Source organism: Tachysurus fulvidraco, chromosome 11 (assembly GCF_022655615.1).
Source record: "Tachysurus fulvidraco isolate hzauxx_2018 chromosome 11, HZAU_PFXX_2.0, whole genome shotgun sequence".
Classification (NCBI taxonomy): Eukaryota; Metazoa; Chordata; class Actinopteri; order Siluriformes; family Bagridae; genus Tachysurus; species Tachysurus fulvidraco.
The window spans coordinates 13,731,869-13,750,402 of NC_062528.1; the positions used below are offsets into that span (position 1 = coordinate 13,731,869).

The 18,534-nt window shown below is 37.6% G+C and overlaps 2 protein-coding genes across 2 annotated transcripts; both read right to left on the reverse strand.

Moving 5' to 3' along the window:
• Positions 1–249: 249 nt before the first annotated feature.
• On the reverse strand, positions 250–3,486 carry LOC113642430 (protein FAM181B). The gene has a single exon (XM_027145931.2). It carries the CDS (start codon positions 2,951–2,953, stop codon positions 1,985–1,987), a length of 969 nt encoding a protein of 322 aa, XP_027001732.1. The 5' UTR covers positions 2,954–3,486; the 3' UTR covers positions 250–1,984.
• A 2,941-nt stretch (positions 3,487–6,427) lies between these two features.
• Positions 6,428–15,565, reverse strand: LOC113643542 (prolylcarboxypeptidase (angiotensinase C)). Its single transcript, XM_027147848.2, has 9 exons — positions 14,977–15,565; positions 11,724–11,864; positions 11,506–11,607; positions 11,227–11,408; positions 10,780–10,937; positions 10,414–10,583; positions 7,989–8,156; positions 7,694–7,881; positions 6,428–7,472 (listed from the first exon to the last, which is right to left on the reverse strand). The coding sequence occupies exons 1-9, from the start codon at positions 15,235–15,237 to the stop codon at positions 7,268–7,270; spliced, it is 1,575 nt and encodes a 524-aa protein (XP_027003649.2). The 5' UTR covers positions 15,238–15,565; the 3' UTR covers positions 6,428–7,267.
• Positions 15,566–18,534: the final 2,969 nt, after the last annotated feature.

An 18,534-nucleotide genomic window follows, 5' to 3' on the forward strand; every position in this document is an offset into this window, starting at 1 on the left:
ATCCCATTTGACACATGGTACTGTAATCCTGATAGAATAAAGTGGTAACGGAATGAACAAATGAACAAACGAATAAATGAATGAAACCTGTCAAATTTACTACAACAATCAAAACTACATTGTTCATCACAAACAACCAGGTTTGCTAGCTTTGGCAGACAGGTTCTAAATCTAAAGGTATCTTGTCACCAAATCAGGTTTATTCATACATTAATTCTTTTTCTACTTCTTCTTCTTCTTCTTCTTCTTCTTCTTCTTCTTCTTCTTCTTCTTCTTCTTCTTCTTCTTCTTCTTCGTCACAGAATATTTTGTTTAAATGTTTAAATAGATTTACATTTATTTATAGTTCATTAAGCCACTCTGGATAGAGGCATCTGCCAAATGCTATTTATTCCATTAAAAAGCACCATCTGTACAATGTGTATTATTTCAGGCCAAATATGTAAACAATCTTTTTCTGATCTGTGATACAGCAATAAATATCAAAAATAAATATTAAATATTTAATGACCAGGACCAATACCCTAGAGGTTATTAAGTGAATGATTAACATTCATTTGCTTTTAAAACATAGAAGACAGAATTATACATTACAAGTGTGCTCAATACTAAACTGGACAAGCAGTGAAATAACTTGTAGCCTGTAGAGGGAGCTATATGTTCATGAACATTATATACAGTCTTATGCAATCCACGCAATGTGTTAAAATGCGAAATTTGCAGTTCCTACTTTTCTACATATTCCTAATATTGTAGTATATTTACCAGTAGGCACAAAGTAAAGTAAGAGGAAAATAGTATTATATGAGAAATAAAGACCAGCTTTATTATGCCTTATTACATTCTGAACAAGAACAAAAATACTGCTCTTACTGCTCATATCAGGTGAAGTGATATAGAGCAAGAGAGCAGTCAAGTGTATGAACCTAAAACACAATCATTTAACTACTTGAACGTTGCTTTTGTTGACAGTTTGAGGTTATTTACAATAAAGCAAATTGTCAGTGCTTTCAACAGTTTATATGTTCCAAATACATTCAAGGCACTTGCCATAAAAATAATATATATCACTATATTTTACTTCCCATTATAATGTGTTATATTTTGGACTCAGTTTTGTACTCAAGTTTGAAATATCCAGTATCTACTCTCAATTTCTATCCTAAACCAAAGTTAGACTGTAGTGATAATCCAAGATCCACTCTGTAGTCCCCGTCTAAGAAGCTTCCACTTCCACTGTTTTAGATTTGCTTTTATTCCAAATTTAAAGGAATATGTACTCCACATACAACATTATCTTAATAATATACTGCAGAGAGCCAAGAGCACATGCTAATAAGCAAGCCTTTTATATAAAACAGTAAAATCTACTACTGACAGATATTTATGAGGATGCTGGGCATCTTTCTGAATATGAAAGCACCAAATTGCTCTATAAAATATGACTTTATTTCCATATTTCTAATTGAAAAACATAAATCTCTAATCACAGTTCCTGTAGCTTTTATTCCTAATAAATTGTAACAGTTAAAAGTAATTACTCTGCCTTAATTGTCTTTTTTTCTTTTCTTTTCAGACTAAATGATTATTGTTATTTTTCAATATATGAAAACAAGCAAAATAACACCCTGAGATAATGTTCTAAATAAAAAATCCCTCACCCTATCCATGGAGATTTCCTATCTATGAAAAAGCATATGAAAAATTATTAATCGAATTCCTGTAACACTTTATAAGGTGTGATAGAACGTAGAGATTGTTATAAAGATTGTTGTAAATGATAGAGATTGTTGTAAAAGTCCCTGACATCAAGTAAGCAGCAAGATTATCCCTCTGTACAGGCTGAGATAAACATTTCACTAAATAAGTTGGTCCAAAATGTTTCTTTCTGATTAATCATCATATAGATGCATAGTTAAAAATTGTTTCCTTTGCAGATTTTTGTTTCAAAAAGTTCTTTCAAAAAGTGAAAAAGCTGCTTCACTTAAAGAGATGGAAAACTACCTCGGCTGTATCCGCTAGCCAGATCGTATGAGACCTGGGACACAGAGCAGTCTGTAAAGAAGTTTGGGAAGGTCAACGAACATGTAGAGTTCTGCTCCATAGGCAATGGGCAAGATGAGTCTGTGTTCCCATATAGAGATGACTGCCCTGGAACTATCTTTATGTCTCCTGTTTTTTTGGACACCCCAGCACTTGTGGTCCATGGTTCTGCATACAGAAAACCACCTGTCACAAAACTGTGGGAGTCAAAAGGGATTGGTTCCGGTCCTGTGGTTCCCTGCTGCTGGACCCTGTTAGGCATGGTGTGGTAGAGTTCCTGCTCAGAGACCATGTTGCTGTAATCAGGCCCCAGGAGCTCAAAGAATTCTGTTGCATCTGGATTCCCCCGCTCAAGATCTTTGAGGGACATGCCAGAAGTGGATGTAACTCTGGCATTGTTGGCTGGCTCTGTGAAGAAGGATGGTGGCAGATTTCTGTGTCGCAGTGGAGGCTTTTTTGTTTTCTCTCCCCGCAAATCCTTGGCATGGTTAAAGAGAGCAGCCAGACTTTTGCTCTGCAGGTTAGCCTGAGCTCCATCCCGCTTAGGAGTTTTGTTCTGGATGATGCTAGTCGGACTTGGTGTGGAGTCATGACTTTTGCAAGCATCATGAGGTGATCCATTCCCCAGTCCCATGATTCCTGTGCATCTTTTGATCTGTTTCTGTAGATACTTGCGGTGGTTGACTTTCCTCTTGGACTTCACTGGCTTATCCAGGGCCAGTTTGATGTTACTGGAAGCAGAGTCAATGAAGCTGAGCAAGTCACTGGTTGCCTCCCTGAACTCACCCTCACAGTCCACTTCACCCAGGAATGTCCCATCCAGACCCTTCTCCACCTCGTACTCCATAACCGAACCAGGGAAACAGAAATTTAGGAACTGTGAGTTCATGATAGCAGCCTGAACAGCCATCTCCTGCTGAACCGCATATAACACCCAAGATGTCCACGCTGAAAACCAAAAGGTCCTTAGATTATAATTAAAACATAGTTTTACAATCTATAGTTCCAGGGCATGAAACTATATGCTAATGCTTGGTCTTAACACTGGGAGCACACCGTGTTTCTTTCCGACACTAATGAAAGCAGGACTGGAAAACTTACTTTGGGGGAAAGCAAGGAGTTTTTGGAGGCAGGGCCAATGATGTCAGGACATTAGGAGGGAGGGACAGAGGGACCCCAGGACTTAACTCTTTGCTCACGCCTGACCACCTGCAACTAAGAGGGATTTGTCCAAGGCATCCTACTGAGCAATAAGACAATAGCTACTTGTTCAACTATCCCAGTGTTTTACTTGTGTATGTGATCAGTACAATGTCATGATATTAAAGGCAGTGAAGGTTCAATAATAGGTTTAAATGTATCCAGACATGTACAATAATAAATATGAAGGATTGTATACTTATCTAGGTGTAAAGAAACAAAATAAAGTTTATGTTATAATGATTATAAAGTTTATACAATGTTAGTTGTATATTATGTGTATTATTAATTGTGTTATATACAGTTATTTAGCCAAATAACTATGATATTCTATAGCACATCTTCATTTCTTTTTTTCAATTGCATTTTATAAGACACCGTTGTCTGTATTGGTAAGTGTTGGTTTTGATTTTTTTTTTTTCCTGTAGAAATAACATTAGCGGGCCCCTCCTCAGTGAGAGATTACAACTAAACCATAAGCAATTGTATGACATTCTGAGCTCATTTTACTCTAATGTAAATGTGAAAGTATTATAATTATATGTGGTACAGAAAACTATATAATAATAATTTTTATATGGCAAATGCTGGAAAAAAGTATGTGGTTTCAAGCTGATAATACCAAACTCGTATATATATTCCCAAACTTCCAACTTGTGTCTTAATCAGTTAGTGGTAAAAGTTGATTCCCGCACCAGTGGGAATTTTAGCCTCTGCCTGACAACTATTATGGGCTGCCTTTGACATACAACCCTACAGGGCCTAAATAGCTTCTATTCTTCCTTCTGCAGTGAAAGGAATCTTTGTGCTAGAGATTCATTAAACTGCACCTCACAGCCCCTTCGTAAAATGGGGCTCAATAATGAACAGTCGATTTAACTAGAAAAGCTGCCGGAGCTGTTAAATTAAAGGGGACCAAAGTGCAGTTCGAGCCCAGTGTGCCAAAAGTAATGTTGACCTTAAGAAATCCTGGGTATGACTATAACGGCTGCTGTAAATAATCCACTATTTACAGGAAGTTCCTTGGCTAACAGTGAATGCAGAAATAAAAGATGAACTAACGGGGAAATGTCTATAGAGGCCCAAAGCCTGGTCCTGGCTGAAGAAATAAGGGACATAATATAAGGGTTGTGTGTGTAAATAAGGGTTGTGTGTGTATATATGCGTTTGTGGGTGTGTGTGTGTGTGTGTATATATATATATATATATATATATATATATATATATATATATATATATATATATATATATATATATATATATATATAGTGCATTAATAGACTCAATCCCAATCATGGACATAAAAATGAATATATTTACCCATGTATTCATAGGACTCCTGTAATGTTTCCACACATTTTTACTCATGAAAGTTTGTGCTTGTCCGGTCACATGCCTTTGTCCATCTTTTTATCTTTTTTTGGAATTTTCCCAGGCATTACTACCCCTCCCAACCCCCTTACCCCCTCCACAAGTGCATTTTAAGGTGATGCACTGAATCATTTGGATGTTTAGAGAGAGGGGAGTAAAAAAAAAAAGCCTAAGCACTTTTGAGAAAGAGGGACCGTTAAGAGAGTGTTATTATCATGTAAATTTAAATAAAGAAAAGGAACAGTGAAACTGATAGCACTGATCTAATTATCTGTAGCCCAGCTCAAGCTACAGGCCTGAAAGGGAGTGCAATCGCCTTACAATTAACAGCTGCAGTGGATAAATAGCAACATTGTGAAAATGTTGGGGTTTTTTCTTTCTTTCTTGGTTATAGAGCTGTTTTCCTTATTTCTTATTTTGTGGTAAAATACATATAAATAAATATTTTGCTCTCTGTGTTTTTAAGGATACACTTACACAAGTGTATTGAAAGTTTAATTTCCATTAAAATCTGTTAATCATTCTAGCGCTAAACATCAAGGCCTTGGCAGTGCACTTAGCCCATTCATTGCTTTTAAAACTAGTTTCCACATCCTCCTCTTTCTTTCAAGGCCTAATTTTGGCACAATGACATCACCAAACTGATGGCTGATATTTTCTCCTCTTCCTGCACAAAGCTTTTGTACATGCTAGTCATTCAGATTTGAGGGCCTGACGCACTGATTCCGGAAACAAGTTTCTATGGCCACAAAAAGGATGAGGGGATCAGAGGGGGGTGGGGAGCTGAATACTGACAAGAGACAAGGGAAATGAGAATTGCATTACATTATAGAAAACACACAAGAAGGAATTTGTAACCACTTGAACTTCCAAAAAAACTTCCCAGACTGTTTTGTCTGGAACCAACTCTTGTTGGGAAAGCAAACAAAAACATGTCAATTATTTTGACACACAGGTGTTTTTCAAAATATATATATGTTCATTTTATGAAAGAACCCAAACAGTAACGAAGGTCAAACTGAGGTGAACAAGTGTTATATTGGGGGAACAAATGAGGCAAGCGGAGGAAAACCATTTATCTTTCTGCTTTCGATTCACGTCCCTGGAAAGACGCTTCAGCAAACAGATTGCATATTGTTTGCTTATCGTTACACACTGTGTACCCCGCCCTCTGTCTGGGGAATTTACACACTCAGCACCCACTGTGAGTTTTCCCCATTTCCCTCTTTTACCCCTTGGGCACCCTGTTCCACATACACACACACACACACACACACACACACACACACACACACACACACACACACACACACACACACACACACCTAATCTCTCCTCCCTAGTGTGTGGTCTGCATTAGCAGTGACACAGCCAACGATCCAAGGGTCAGCAGAATACAAATAACAAATTTGATTGATGGATGTGTCAGATGAGAAGAAAGGATGCTGAAATTAAGGTCGGTTCTGTGAAATGTGAGATATTGACCACATTATTGGTTGTTTCACCATCCATGTCTGTTTGTTTTTTCATGTCTATGGGCGAAAATCGAAAGATCATGCGAAAGATCGTTGTGCCTTAAAGAAAAACATTTTGTTGATCTTAATCCATTTGAAATCTCTATTAGTATAAATGTATGAAACAATGCATGAAATAGAAAAGCCTTACCTGTCAGTTATTATAATATAATATACACTTAATGATCTATGACATGCATCCTTGAAAATTAACCACATGAGAGTCTATGGATAGTTATCAGTACTTTTTGCACAAACATGCTTATATTTTAACCAAATGATTGATGACAACATTCAAGTTAGACAGTAATGACAGTAAAGCTTTATTTTACTACACTGAATCAAATGTTGTGTATAATTACAAAATAATACCTGTAGATCACAAAGCAATAGATCACTAGGAGCTACCAACATTTTACTGTGGTTGATTATCATTCATCACTTCCCATTCAAATGTCACTTGTCTCTGAGGCATCAACTCTCAACCCAAGCTCACCATCAAGCCCAAATACTCCTCTGCTCTCTGGCTGTAGTATTAATAATCCTACTAGCAGGGGGCAGATGAAGGGATGTCAAGGTAGAGCAATTCAGAGGGGTTTGTGTTGCCAGTGAATGAATCAGAGTCTGGGGGATCCTGTGGCTCAGACCACATGGGGCATGGACTCCTTGCTTTCCACTACTAGCCTCCCACTAGCCACTTTATTGCTCATCGTCTGTTGTGGCATTTTCATTAAATCACACAAGAGCAGCTGAGGAAAGGCAGGAAATTAGAATTTTGTTTGGATTCTATGGTCTTACAGTTTAGTTTTTTCCCAAGTTAATGTTTTTATCGTTCCTTCCACACAAAAATATTTTGGATTTTTTTTTTTTACAGAAAAATAAAATATGTATAATTAATCACACTGAAAAACAAGGGTTCTGTCTGATTTGAAACTTTGGCTCAAACACACCACTAAACTGGCTCACAAAAATATGTTAAAGGTCATTCAAAAAAACATTTTTAAAGAGTCTAGGAACATAAAAACTTTGGTCAGGTTTAGTAAAAAATAATCTTTGGTAGTTAGCAGAACCTGCTGATATCCTTAAGGTAGGGTTCAGTTAGTTTAGGATCGAATGTGTCCCTATATACTGTCCTGTGGTTATTGTGCCCTTGTATTCTCTTTGATCCACTGCTTGAAATACTTCACTTCCAGTTCTCGGGTAAAGAGGACCGATTGTGGGTCATATTCATTGTTGAAGCGTAAGTCGAGGTGATGAGCTCCATCAGGAATCAAAATGGCAACCAGGGAGTCAGAAAGACTCTTAGTTACTCCACCACTCATCCAGGGGTCAAGGCCTCCATTACTGGCATACATGTGAAAAACAAAAGGCATAATGGACCATCGCTGATTCATACATGTTGCATTACATTATATTCCAGAAATGCACCGAAAGCCAAAAGGGTGTTATTTGCTACTAACAGGGTACTTGAACATATTTGGGGTTTACAAGTGTAGGTAAAATGTATGAATCCACCAACAAGGCCAATGACAAAATTAGCAGACCATAGATAGTAAAATAATTACCTGAAGATGATGTTGCTGTGTGAGCTTATGTTCTTCCCCCCATATACAGTATCAGCCCAGTCCTTCCGTGGCCGTACACCAAAGAGAGCATAGCACTCATCAGAAAAAGCTTGGAAGTTCCATGCCATAGCCTCAAACATGTCTTGAACACCATCTGTACACATGGGCATCACCATCTCTGTGCAAGACTGACAAAAAGACCAAGTCAATTTATTCAAATCAATAAATCAATTATTCAGTTTGTAGTATAAATATATACAGATAAATTCTGTTTAAGTTTCGTTGAAATTCCTACCTGGTAAAACCAACCCGTAATTCCCAGACTTCCAGTAGCAGTCTCAGACACATTAAGACAAACAGCACTGCCTGTGTAGTTGTAGTATACTCTGACTGCCTGTGAGATGCCATGTAAAAGCTGCTTGTGTGAAACATCAGTATCAAACTGAAGGTGTGTGCAGACAACCTGAAAGATCCAAATAACATTAGAGGTACACATACAACCATAGTAAGAACTACACCAGCCATTTGAAGAACAGAAAAGAAAGAAAAGAAAGAAAGAAATCTTACTGTTATGCAATACAGAATAGCACTAGACTTCATTGTACCTTATCTTGTGAGTCATATGTGGAAATTTTAAATGCTGAAGTAAGTTTAGTTGGAATTTATTTTCCTTCATAAAAAAGTGAACTCTGCCACAAACTTAACTTAAGCCATGTAATAGTGTAAATTGAAAATTTGTGTTGAATTGAAAAATAGTACACTAGACAGTATGGTCAAAGGTATGTGGACAGCTGACCATCATATCTGTATGTGTTTGTTTATCATCCCATTAAATGCACAGGTCACAGCGAGCTTTATGTCTTTATGTCTGAGGCATTAAAATGCTGAAAGTGTCTTTTTTTTCCAGTGAAGGAAAACTGTAAATGCCATACAATTGTGTGCTTCCAACATTAAAGCAACAGTTTGGGCAAGAACCACATATGGGTGTCCACTATAATCTGGGTATACAGAAAACAAATACCATTTACAAGATGTAATAACGAACAAATATGCATTACATCCTTCCTTATATAATTCGCTTTACTAAGTACCGAAACAGAAAACAATCCATATGATTTATTTTATTTGTTATGGAATCGAGGTCTGATTTGCAGGCAAAAATGTGTGGAATGCAATTTAGCTTCAGTCAAATTTGTTGTTTTGTAGGTCAAAGAATCACAAGCTGTTTCAGATAGACAAGGACCCTAAAAGAAAACAGCTCTGAAGAAGCTAATTATTTCCATGATCCCTTGAAAACAACCAGCCCAATAATTATGCTACATGCTGTCAGTGAAGGGGTTAATTTGATGGGTATTTGAAGGCTCCAGGATTCTGACACCCATCCCGATGTGCCAGTGCCTGGGTGTTCACTGACTAAACAGTTCAAACAGATTGGACTTAGCATGGAGTTTGTTGCTAAGGCTTTTGTTAGGCACCTAAAAGGGGAGGTGGTCTGTGCACAAGGTAGGCTACAGACATGTCTAAGCTAAGGCTTATACCATGACAAAAAAATGCAGTAGTTCTCTAAAGCATCCTCTCTCTACTTTTCAGATGGGATTAGGCTTATACATTCATCTCCGCTAACAGATTTCCCTCCTCTAAGCCCTCAATGGGCCTTTCTCACAGTCACTCACATAATCACATTAGCTTTGTCATTAAAAGGGCCCGTCTGAGCGACCACAGTCTAAACCACTTTAAACACCCATAGGGGTTGCATACATTATCAGATTTTGGTAGGACTTTACAACAATTACCACTTTCTCTTTTCTCTTATTGGAAATAGTCTGTTTATTCCACTATTAAATTGTGCTCGTATTTTACTAACGTGTGCTTTAATTTAAACACCCAGAGAGCAAGAACATTCAAGTGAAAAAACAACAGTTATTTTCTATCAAATTTGATATCTAAGAATGTCCTGCTAAATAAACACCTATAATCTAATCAATGTAGTCTGGAGTGTTTTGTGACAGAACAGAACAGTAAGAATCAAAGAAAAGGTGTACAGGTCAGTAGTGAGAGCAGCTTTGCAGTTTGGGTTAGAGACTGTAGCAGTGAGAAAAATACATGAGGAAGAGATGGATGTAGCAGAGATGACGATGTTGAGGTTCTCTTTAGCAGTGACGAGGATGGACAGGATTAGGAACGAGCACATCAGAGGGACAGCTCAGGTTGGCTGTTTTGGGGACAAGGTCAGAGAGGATAGATTGAGATGGCTTGGAAATATACAGGGGAGAGAGATGGTTATATTGGTAGAAGGACGTTGGAGATGGAGCTGCCAGGTAAGAGGTCAAGAGGAAGGTCAAAGAGGGAATATATGGATGTGTTAAATGAGGACATGAAGGTAATTGGTACACAGATGATTCTGGTGACCCCTAACGGGAAAAGCCAAAAGTAGAAGAAGTATCTAAACATACAATGTATATGTGACAGCTCTGTGTGTAACAGTGTTGATTCAATGGCATTGTTTATCATGTGATGAGAGCCAGAACATTGAACTCTTTTTCCAATTTAGGAAAACAGCCACTAAAAAAATGGCAAAGCAATTTGTCGGCATTGACCTCTGTCCACCTCTGTGAATTTAATTTCATTTGGTTGCAAATAGCACCGCATGATTCTATTAAAAATCAAAGGTCTTGTTTTTCTAAAGGGCAAATTGTTAGAATACGTTCAATGTGTGGTACCTTAATAGGCCAGCGTGGGAGGTGCTGGAGGAAGTTGGCCTCGTAAGGGTAATCAACCATCGCCAAGTTCACCCAGGTTTCCTGGAGCCAGCCCTTGAAGTCGTTTATATCCTCTCCCTTCAGTGGAGAACACAGGCCAAACTCCTGAGACAGCCACTGCAGACCTTCAGCTGTGATCGATCAGTGAGTGTAATACATAGGTTCAGCACAGATACTCCGAAGTGTGCAACTTTAAGGCCTACAAAACTAAAAAGTGGCTAAACAGTGACTAAACAGTGAATGCCACAGTAGTGCTTTATTGTATGAATCTTACATGCAAGACTGATGAAGTTGTTTAACCCTCAGGAGTTTAATCCTTGTACAAACCTGTTGAGGACACATTGTTGATCGCTGTCCATGACCTCCTGATGTTTTTGCTGCAGTTGATTCCACTATTGGCAAAGTCTTGTGTGACTATTTTGTAGAAATCACCACAAGGAACCATGCCAGGGAACTGCCAGATTGGAGCAGACGCAGCTAAAGCACTGGGAAAAAAAAACAATAACAAGATTTAATGTTTTCTTGTTCCAGATTTTAGCATTAATCTTACACTTCCCTACAGTTACCCCTTTCCCCTATGCTCACATATTCCCAGGGGAATAGACACCACTACACACAATAAATTTACAATGAGAACATGACAAATTTTCTATTGTAATTTCAGTAATATGCAAATTGCAATCATTTTTATGCATCATACAATCAGTTTTCAAGTGTAAATCACTCTGCAATTTGAACACCATTTTATACAAGGACCATTTGTTTATTTCTCACCCTATAACCACATCGGGGTATTTCATCCTCAGCCAAGCGGCCAGCATTCCACCGTAGGAGCCCCCGATGGCAATGACGGGGCTGTTCTGGGCTCCTGGCAGCGTCTTCTTTAGTGACTTAATCATCACTGCAAAGTCAGCTAATGCCTGCTCTGATGTCAGGTAGTTCAAGCACTTGGCATTCTAAAAGAAAGAGACATGTCAAGGTCTCCCACAAACCAACGTAGCAGAGACAACAAAGTACCAAGCTGTTAGACACTATTAAAGGAATTTTGCTTACGCTGTAAGACTCGTTTCCAAATGGCATGGATTCTCCATAATAGCGATGTTCTGCAAAAACAAGCATGGCACCCAGTTCCTCTGCTATGTCCCACATAAAGCCCTGTGTCAAATCCGACAAGCACTCAACATTAGTGATGATAATCCTGTATTTGGAAATTCCTGACAGGCTATATATGTTATATGAACCAGAACAAAGCAATTAAATTCTGTAATTACAGTGTTGTTACAGAACCAGGTGATGTCTCCTTCATTGCCGGTGTAAAACAGAATTGGCCCATTTTTCTTGTGCCAGTGTTGGTCGTTGACAAGGTACCTCTGCTTGAATGTGCCATTCTCCAAAAACCCAAAATGATCGATCTATGAAAGAACAGAAATCAGACTAGCATATCTGGGCCTAACAATACCTTTAGACATAATGTCTTAATGGATCTTTACATGAATGCACACATTGCCATTGCCTTTATATAATGTAGGTATTCCTGGGTGTTCTCACTGATCCTGCAGCCCTAAGCTATCTGTATACTGTAAAGAGGAAATTCTCAGGAGGAGGACAGAGAGATAATTAGCTTTAATTTGTATTAAAATCCAATGCCAGTCCTCAGGGATGCCACATTAGTTCCAGCTTCACCATCCCTGTGACATCCTTTCTTTCAATCCCACAACTTGTCCTCTGTCATCCTTTTTTATTCCCTCTCTCTGCATTTAGTGAAAAAAAAACAGGGAGGCTGAAGTACATTCCAATTGCTGCAATGCTCTGCCACTGTGTTTCTCAACTGTCGTCCCCTCCTTCTTGAATCCCACCCAATAAACAAAGAATGTTCTCTTTTGTGTTGTTGTCCCCCTAACACTTTCTGTCCCTCCCTTTGGATAAAAAAAAGGCAGAGATTTTATGAGCCAATGAGTCAAAGGATTCCCAGAACCAAGAGTTGTATTGATCTGAAACTCAAATTTTGGCTTTTGGTCATATGTTCATCACTTGTTTAACATAATATACATAAAGAAGAAAACAGACAGACAGACAGACAGACAGATAGACAGACAGACAGACAGACAAACAGACAGACAGACAGACAGACAGATAGAGAGATAGACAGATAGATAGACAGAGTTTCTATAAATACATAATTATGAAACAATTATATATTTATACAAATCTTATGTCATGTGTCGTACTGAAAGCCAAATTTACTCAACATTTCCTTACATGGCTAAAAAAAAATCACTTGCTTTATCGCCACCTTGTGGTCATCGTTGGAAGAAATCAATCTGTAAATAATTTTCACGAATACGTTACTAAAATAATTTTTAAATATTGTTGACTAAAATACAATTAACATTTAATTCCTTTATTCATGTTTTTTAATTACTCTTATCCATTATCCAGTGTGGCTGAAAACAAAAATGAATATAAAATAGAAATATTTAAATATTTCCTTATATTTACATTTATGGCATTTGGCAGACACCTTAATCCTGAGCAGTTGTATAGAGGGTTGAGGGCCTTTCTCATGAGCCCAGCGGTAGAAGCTTGGTGGAATTGGGATTCAAACTCACAACCTTCCAACTGCCTCAACCACTAAACTCCCACTTCCCCATTATGGAACCTGGCAGAAAATTTTAACGCAGCTTCTACTTTTAGTTTCTATATTGATCCTGACTGACTAACTTGCCTGGAAATCCCCTCTATTAATACAACACAGCAGAAAATGAGAACCGCCTGCTAGGATGAAAAGAGAACATTCTGGTAAAAATAAATGTTTTAAACTAAACCACATGTTAATGCTGTTGGATTTGCAGGGAGGCTCTGATGTAATATGTCATGTGCTTATTGTCGGACATGTAATGTAATGAACAGAGTCACCAGTTTACTTAAGTAAAAGCATTTTAACAAATACCTTGAGGTTGAAATATACTCATGCTTTATATTCACAATTGCTATGAGCCACAGCTAAACGGAAATATGTCTACTTAATTTAGTTGGTCTAGATTTCAGCAAAACAGAGAAGAGTGCTTGCACACCCTGTGAAAAAGGATAACAAATATATTACTTATACTATGCTTATGATTAAACACTGCGAGTGATTTTTACCTCAAGGAACTAGACAAAGTGATGGAGATAAAGCTAATGAAAAAAGTAATAGTAAATTTATAATGTGTCATAAATCTACTAACCTTAGGGTAAAAGTTAGAATATAGCTCTCTCATATTTAAGGTAACTACTTTATTCTATTTTATTTCTGGTTCTCTCATGTAAAAGAATAATCTGTAGTTTTGTTTAGCATATAGTGGAAAAAAATTTGACTATGTATTTTAACGGTTTTCTCAGGCAATTACACATTTTCCAACATAGACCCATTATTCACTTTGAACCTTTGAAGACTATCTAAAGGCAGCACAACTGCAGATTACTGATTGCAACCATTTAAGTGCTGACGAAGGGGAAAACAACAGGACAATAAGGAGTGCGAAGGTCAGGAAATGGGCTCAGTCTTCTTCAGGCCTCAGCGGATAAATCTGGCAGAGTGAACATATGATGCTAGAGGCATAATGATGTTCACAGCCCAGTCCTAAGACTTGCTTTTGTCTTAAAGAAGATGAGCTTTTCCTGTCTTAGTCTTTCTCACGCAATATGGGAGTGGAAAAACAACTATAAAATTTTAGGCATTTATTGTGAGACATTTATGTTACTGGAATTAAAATCAATAAATAAAGTATAGTGTCTCAGACTATATATGAAGCATATGAGGCGAATGAGGTGTAACAAATCAGTTTTTAAAAAAAAATACTCTGAGGTATAAGTGCAAAAGCTGTACCAAATAGGCTAAGTTCTTTGCTATTGTACTTAAGAGACCAACAATAAAAAGTGATTGTCTGCAGACACAATATGAAGCAGTGGCGCAGAGAATTAAGGAAGCACAGAAAATTAAGGAAATCCGTACAGGAAACCCAGTAGTAGGCTATGAGTAAACCATAAATATAAACTGATGGATCCTGCATAATAATGTCATATGACTCACAAATAGATTATTACTGCTGACTCAAGTGATTTCAATAATTAGACTTATACAAACGTACACAGTTACAGATGTGAATATTTTAACACATACAAATACCATTAGGTCTTACACCTTTTTTTTTTTACAAGTGACATTTGTTTATGTGTACAATGCATGCATATCTTTCTTTTTTGTTACAGTCATGGATTGACCTTTCACTACAGCTTTATTATCATTTTGATCATATTTATAAGAGAACAGACAAACAGGCTGCTAACTATAAGCACTCAGCAAACATATGACTTCTATAAATATAGAATTAAGGTAATAATAAAATATTTATTGCAATTATGTTTTCCCTAGAACGTTTGATTCAATGTATTGAATTAATGACATTATGCTACTGAATTAAATTCATATGCCAGACTTTGATATCTGTTGAAATCCCTTTCAGATGTCACGTGATAACTTACCTGTTGATCAAAATAAAAAGTTTCATAAATCACTTTTCTCTGCTCAGAGGAACTTCTCCCCACGCTGCGTCTTCCTAAAAGCTGAGGTGTAAGAGCTTCCACGTGGAAAATACTGAGGAATATTAGGAGAACCCATGGGAGAGAGGCAGTTCTGACCGGTGCTCGCATACTTGATGGACAGGCAGAAAGAAACGCCAAGACAATGTGTTTGGTGGTTGTACAGCCTTGTTGGTTTTCCCACCGCTTTTCCGGTTTAGACATTAGCCCTTGGACTGCCCCTACAGGGGGCGTAGCTGTGCCTGAGATGCGGTGAAGAACACAATACTGCAGTTTGACTGGAGATTGAGGAAGAAGGAAGTCAGCTGACACATGACTCGAGAAATGTGGACAAACACACCCAGCAACTACGAGCAGAGCTAAACAACCCTAATTATATCACCAAGGAAGGCTAAAAGTTTACTCTTTGGTAGATTTAGTCAGTATTTTTTCAAAGCCTCTATCTTAAAATATATCGAACAAGAAAAACGATTAAAGTCCAAAAGACAAAGCTCACTTGCTCAATATTCCACATGCCCGACAATAACAAAAGCGGTGCGCTTTACGTCTGTCGTAAAAAACGTGCTTCAGTTTCGAGCGCAATGGTTGATGGGAGTTGAAGTTAACATCCGGGCTCTTTTTACCTAACAGTATTTAGTTTTCCAGTGTGATGTATTTTATAGAGATCATTCATTCATTTCTACCGCTTATCCGAACTACCTCGGGTCACGGCAGCAAATATATCTCAGGTGTCATCGGGCATCAAGGCAGGATACAACCCATCACCGCGCGCACACACACACACACACACGCACGCACGCACGCACGCACGCACGCACACACGCACGCACGCACGCACGCACACACGCACACACGCACGCAGGACAATTTTCCAGAGATGCCAATCAACCTACCATGCATGTCTTTGGACCGGGGGAGGAAACAGGAGTACCCGGAGGAAACCCCCGAGGCACGGGGAGAACGTGCAAACTCCACACACACAAGGCGGAGGCGGGAATCGAACCCCCAACCCTGGAGGTGTGAGGCAAACGTGCTAACCACTAAGCCACCACTCCCCCTATAGAGATCATATATAAAACAAATTATTGGTGTCCACACACATACACACAGTATATAAAAATATATAAATGAATGTCACAAATTTATATTTAATCAGGGAAAGTTTTTATATTTACCTGCATTGTGAGAAGTAACAAAAACATGTTACCAAAATTGTACAAAGCTAAATATCTTAAACATAAATTAAACTCAACAGATGTAGATTTGGGTCATTTTCTATAATTAATAAAGGAGAACAGGTTTTCTATCATCCTGACTTATTTGTCACTAAACATGAAAAACAAAATCCTCTCAAATAATACTATCATCAGGTTCTCACTATGTAAAGAATATATATTTTTGACAACGGTATATTTTTAGCGCTGAAATATTCCATAAAAAGATAATAATTAGAATAAGAAAACTGTAAAATACTAATAATACTAATAATGAAGCTTAGTGCATAAAGTCCCACTCATATACAATGCAAAACATTACAACATGGCACTTTTCTGTAAAATAAAGCTGGACAAAAAGCATAATGTACATGACATGACTTAAAACTTAAAAAATAGTGTATATACAAAATTAGAAAAGGTTAGCATTTTAAAAGTGTCTTAATAGAAAATATAGCGCAAAAAAAAGGTAAACAGCTAAAAGAGTATATAGGGAGATATGCTAAACGAATTAAAGGCAAAACCAAAAACTAAGATGCTGACATGGAAAGAAACATGACTATTAGATCACATATAAAAGATCATTTAAGCAGATCACATGTCATTTGTGTACTTGGGAGCTAGTGTGGACAGATGAGATTTCATTCATTCATTCATTCATTTTCTACCGCTTATCTGAACTACCTCGGGTCACGGGGAGCCTGTGCCTATCTCAGGCGTCATCGGGCATCAAGGCAGGAAACACCCTGGATGGAGTGCCAACCCATCGCAGGGTACACACACTCTCATTCACTCACACAATCACACACTACGGACAATTTTCCAGAGATGCCAATCAACCTACCATGCATGTCTTTGGACCGGGGGAGGAAACCAGAGTACCCAGAGGAAACCCCCGAGGCACGGAGAGAACGTGCAAACTTCACACACACAAGGCGGAGGCGGGAATCGAACCCCCAACCCTGGAAGTGTGAGGCAAACGTGCTAACCACTAAGCCACCGTGCCCCCCAGATGAGATTTAATAAACAGAATTAACAAATGAACACAAAAAACGCTTTCATATTAAAAAAATAATAAAAAAAAGAAAGAAAAAAAAACTAAGCATTTCGCCAAAATAAATGGATCAAATTGAAGGCAGTGAACTTAACACATTTTTAGCAGCCAGGTAAAACACTTGTAAAAGATTCACAGTTGTAATACAGATGAAATAAAAACAGTAAAGACAACATGGAGGTACACTTCTTAACGATTTTGAACTCAAGTCAAGATGAACAAACACTTGAAAAAAAAAAAGAAAGCACTGGGATACAAGTCAAAATTGATAACATTACATAGTATTGTGGACATACAAATCTGCTTAATCCTGCAGTATGATGTAGTCAAAGATCAAGATGTGCAGACAGTTTTAATACATGTGCTGAAAATAACTAAATGTTACGCACACTCCCATGTCAAATGCTTTAAAACATTACTGAGTAAGTTACAGCACCAAAGCTTCACTGAATAATCAAAGTTTTCCATTAGAGTATATAGTAACGTATACATGTTTATAACCGTAGTATGTCTACATGTTGGAAATGAATACGAGGACATACCAAGGAGGTTCCACAAGACAAAAATGCTGTTGTGTTATTGATAAAAGTATTGTAGCGAGAAACTTGTGCATAACATTATAGTATGATACAGTTTTTCTTCTGTTACAGACACCGGCCAAAATGATCTGTATTTGTGTCATCGCACTCCAGCAAATTGGATTTGTAATGAAACAGTTATTATGACCTTGAAATCAGGTGCACAATATTGCAGTTTAGACCACAGGTCTGCTCAGTTCTCTAGGCTGATTGGATAAAAGTTGATGATTGATATTAACATTACAACTCTGAAAAGTACAACAGCTACAGAGCAAGTGAAACATTCATATTAATGCATTGATGCACTAAGTTTTTCTAATAACTATTTGAGCAGGACTTGTCTGGTGTGTCTCTGCATTTAATGTAACCAAACAATAAAAGACAAAATTATAATCATTATATTGACCAGAATGTTTATAGAAGTCTCAAAATTTTGTAACAGTCAAATGTATTTTTTCTTACTTTTGCTGTGTAAAAAGAGAGAGGTGCTGATAAAGAGAGATCAGTTGTTTCTAGCCAGTTTCTTGTTTTTTGGACATTATACAACCTTAAAGATAGTGTATTGAACAATGTGTAATTATGGCCAAGTCACTGTAATAGAATCTGAACAAATCACTGTCATTACGGAATTTACAATTCTTTGTCCCTTCCAACA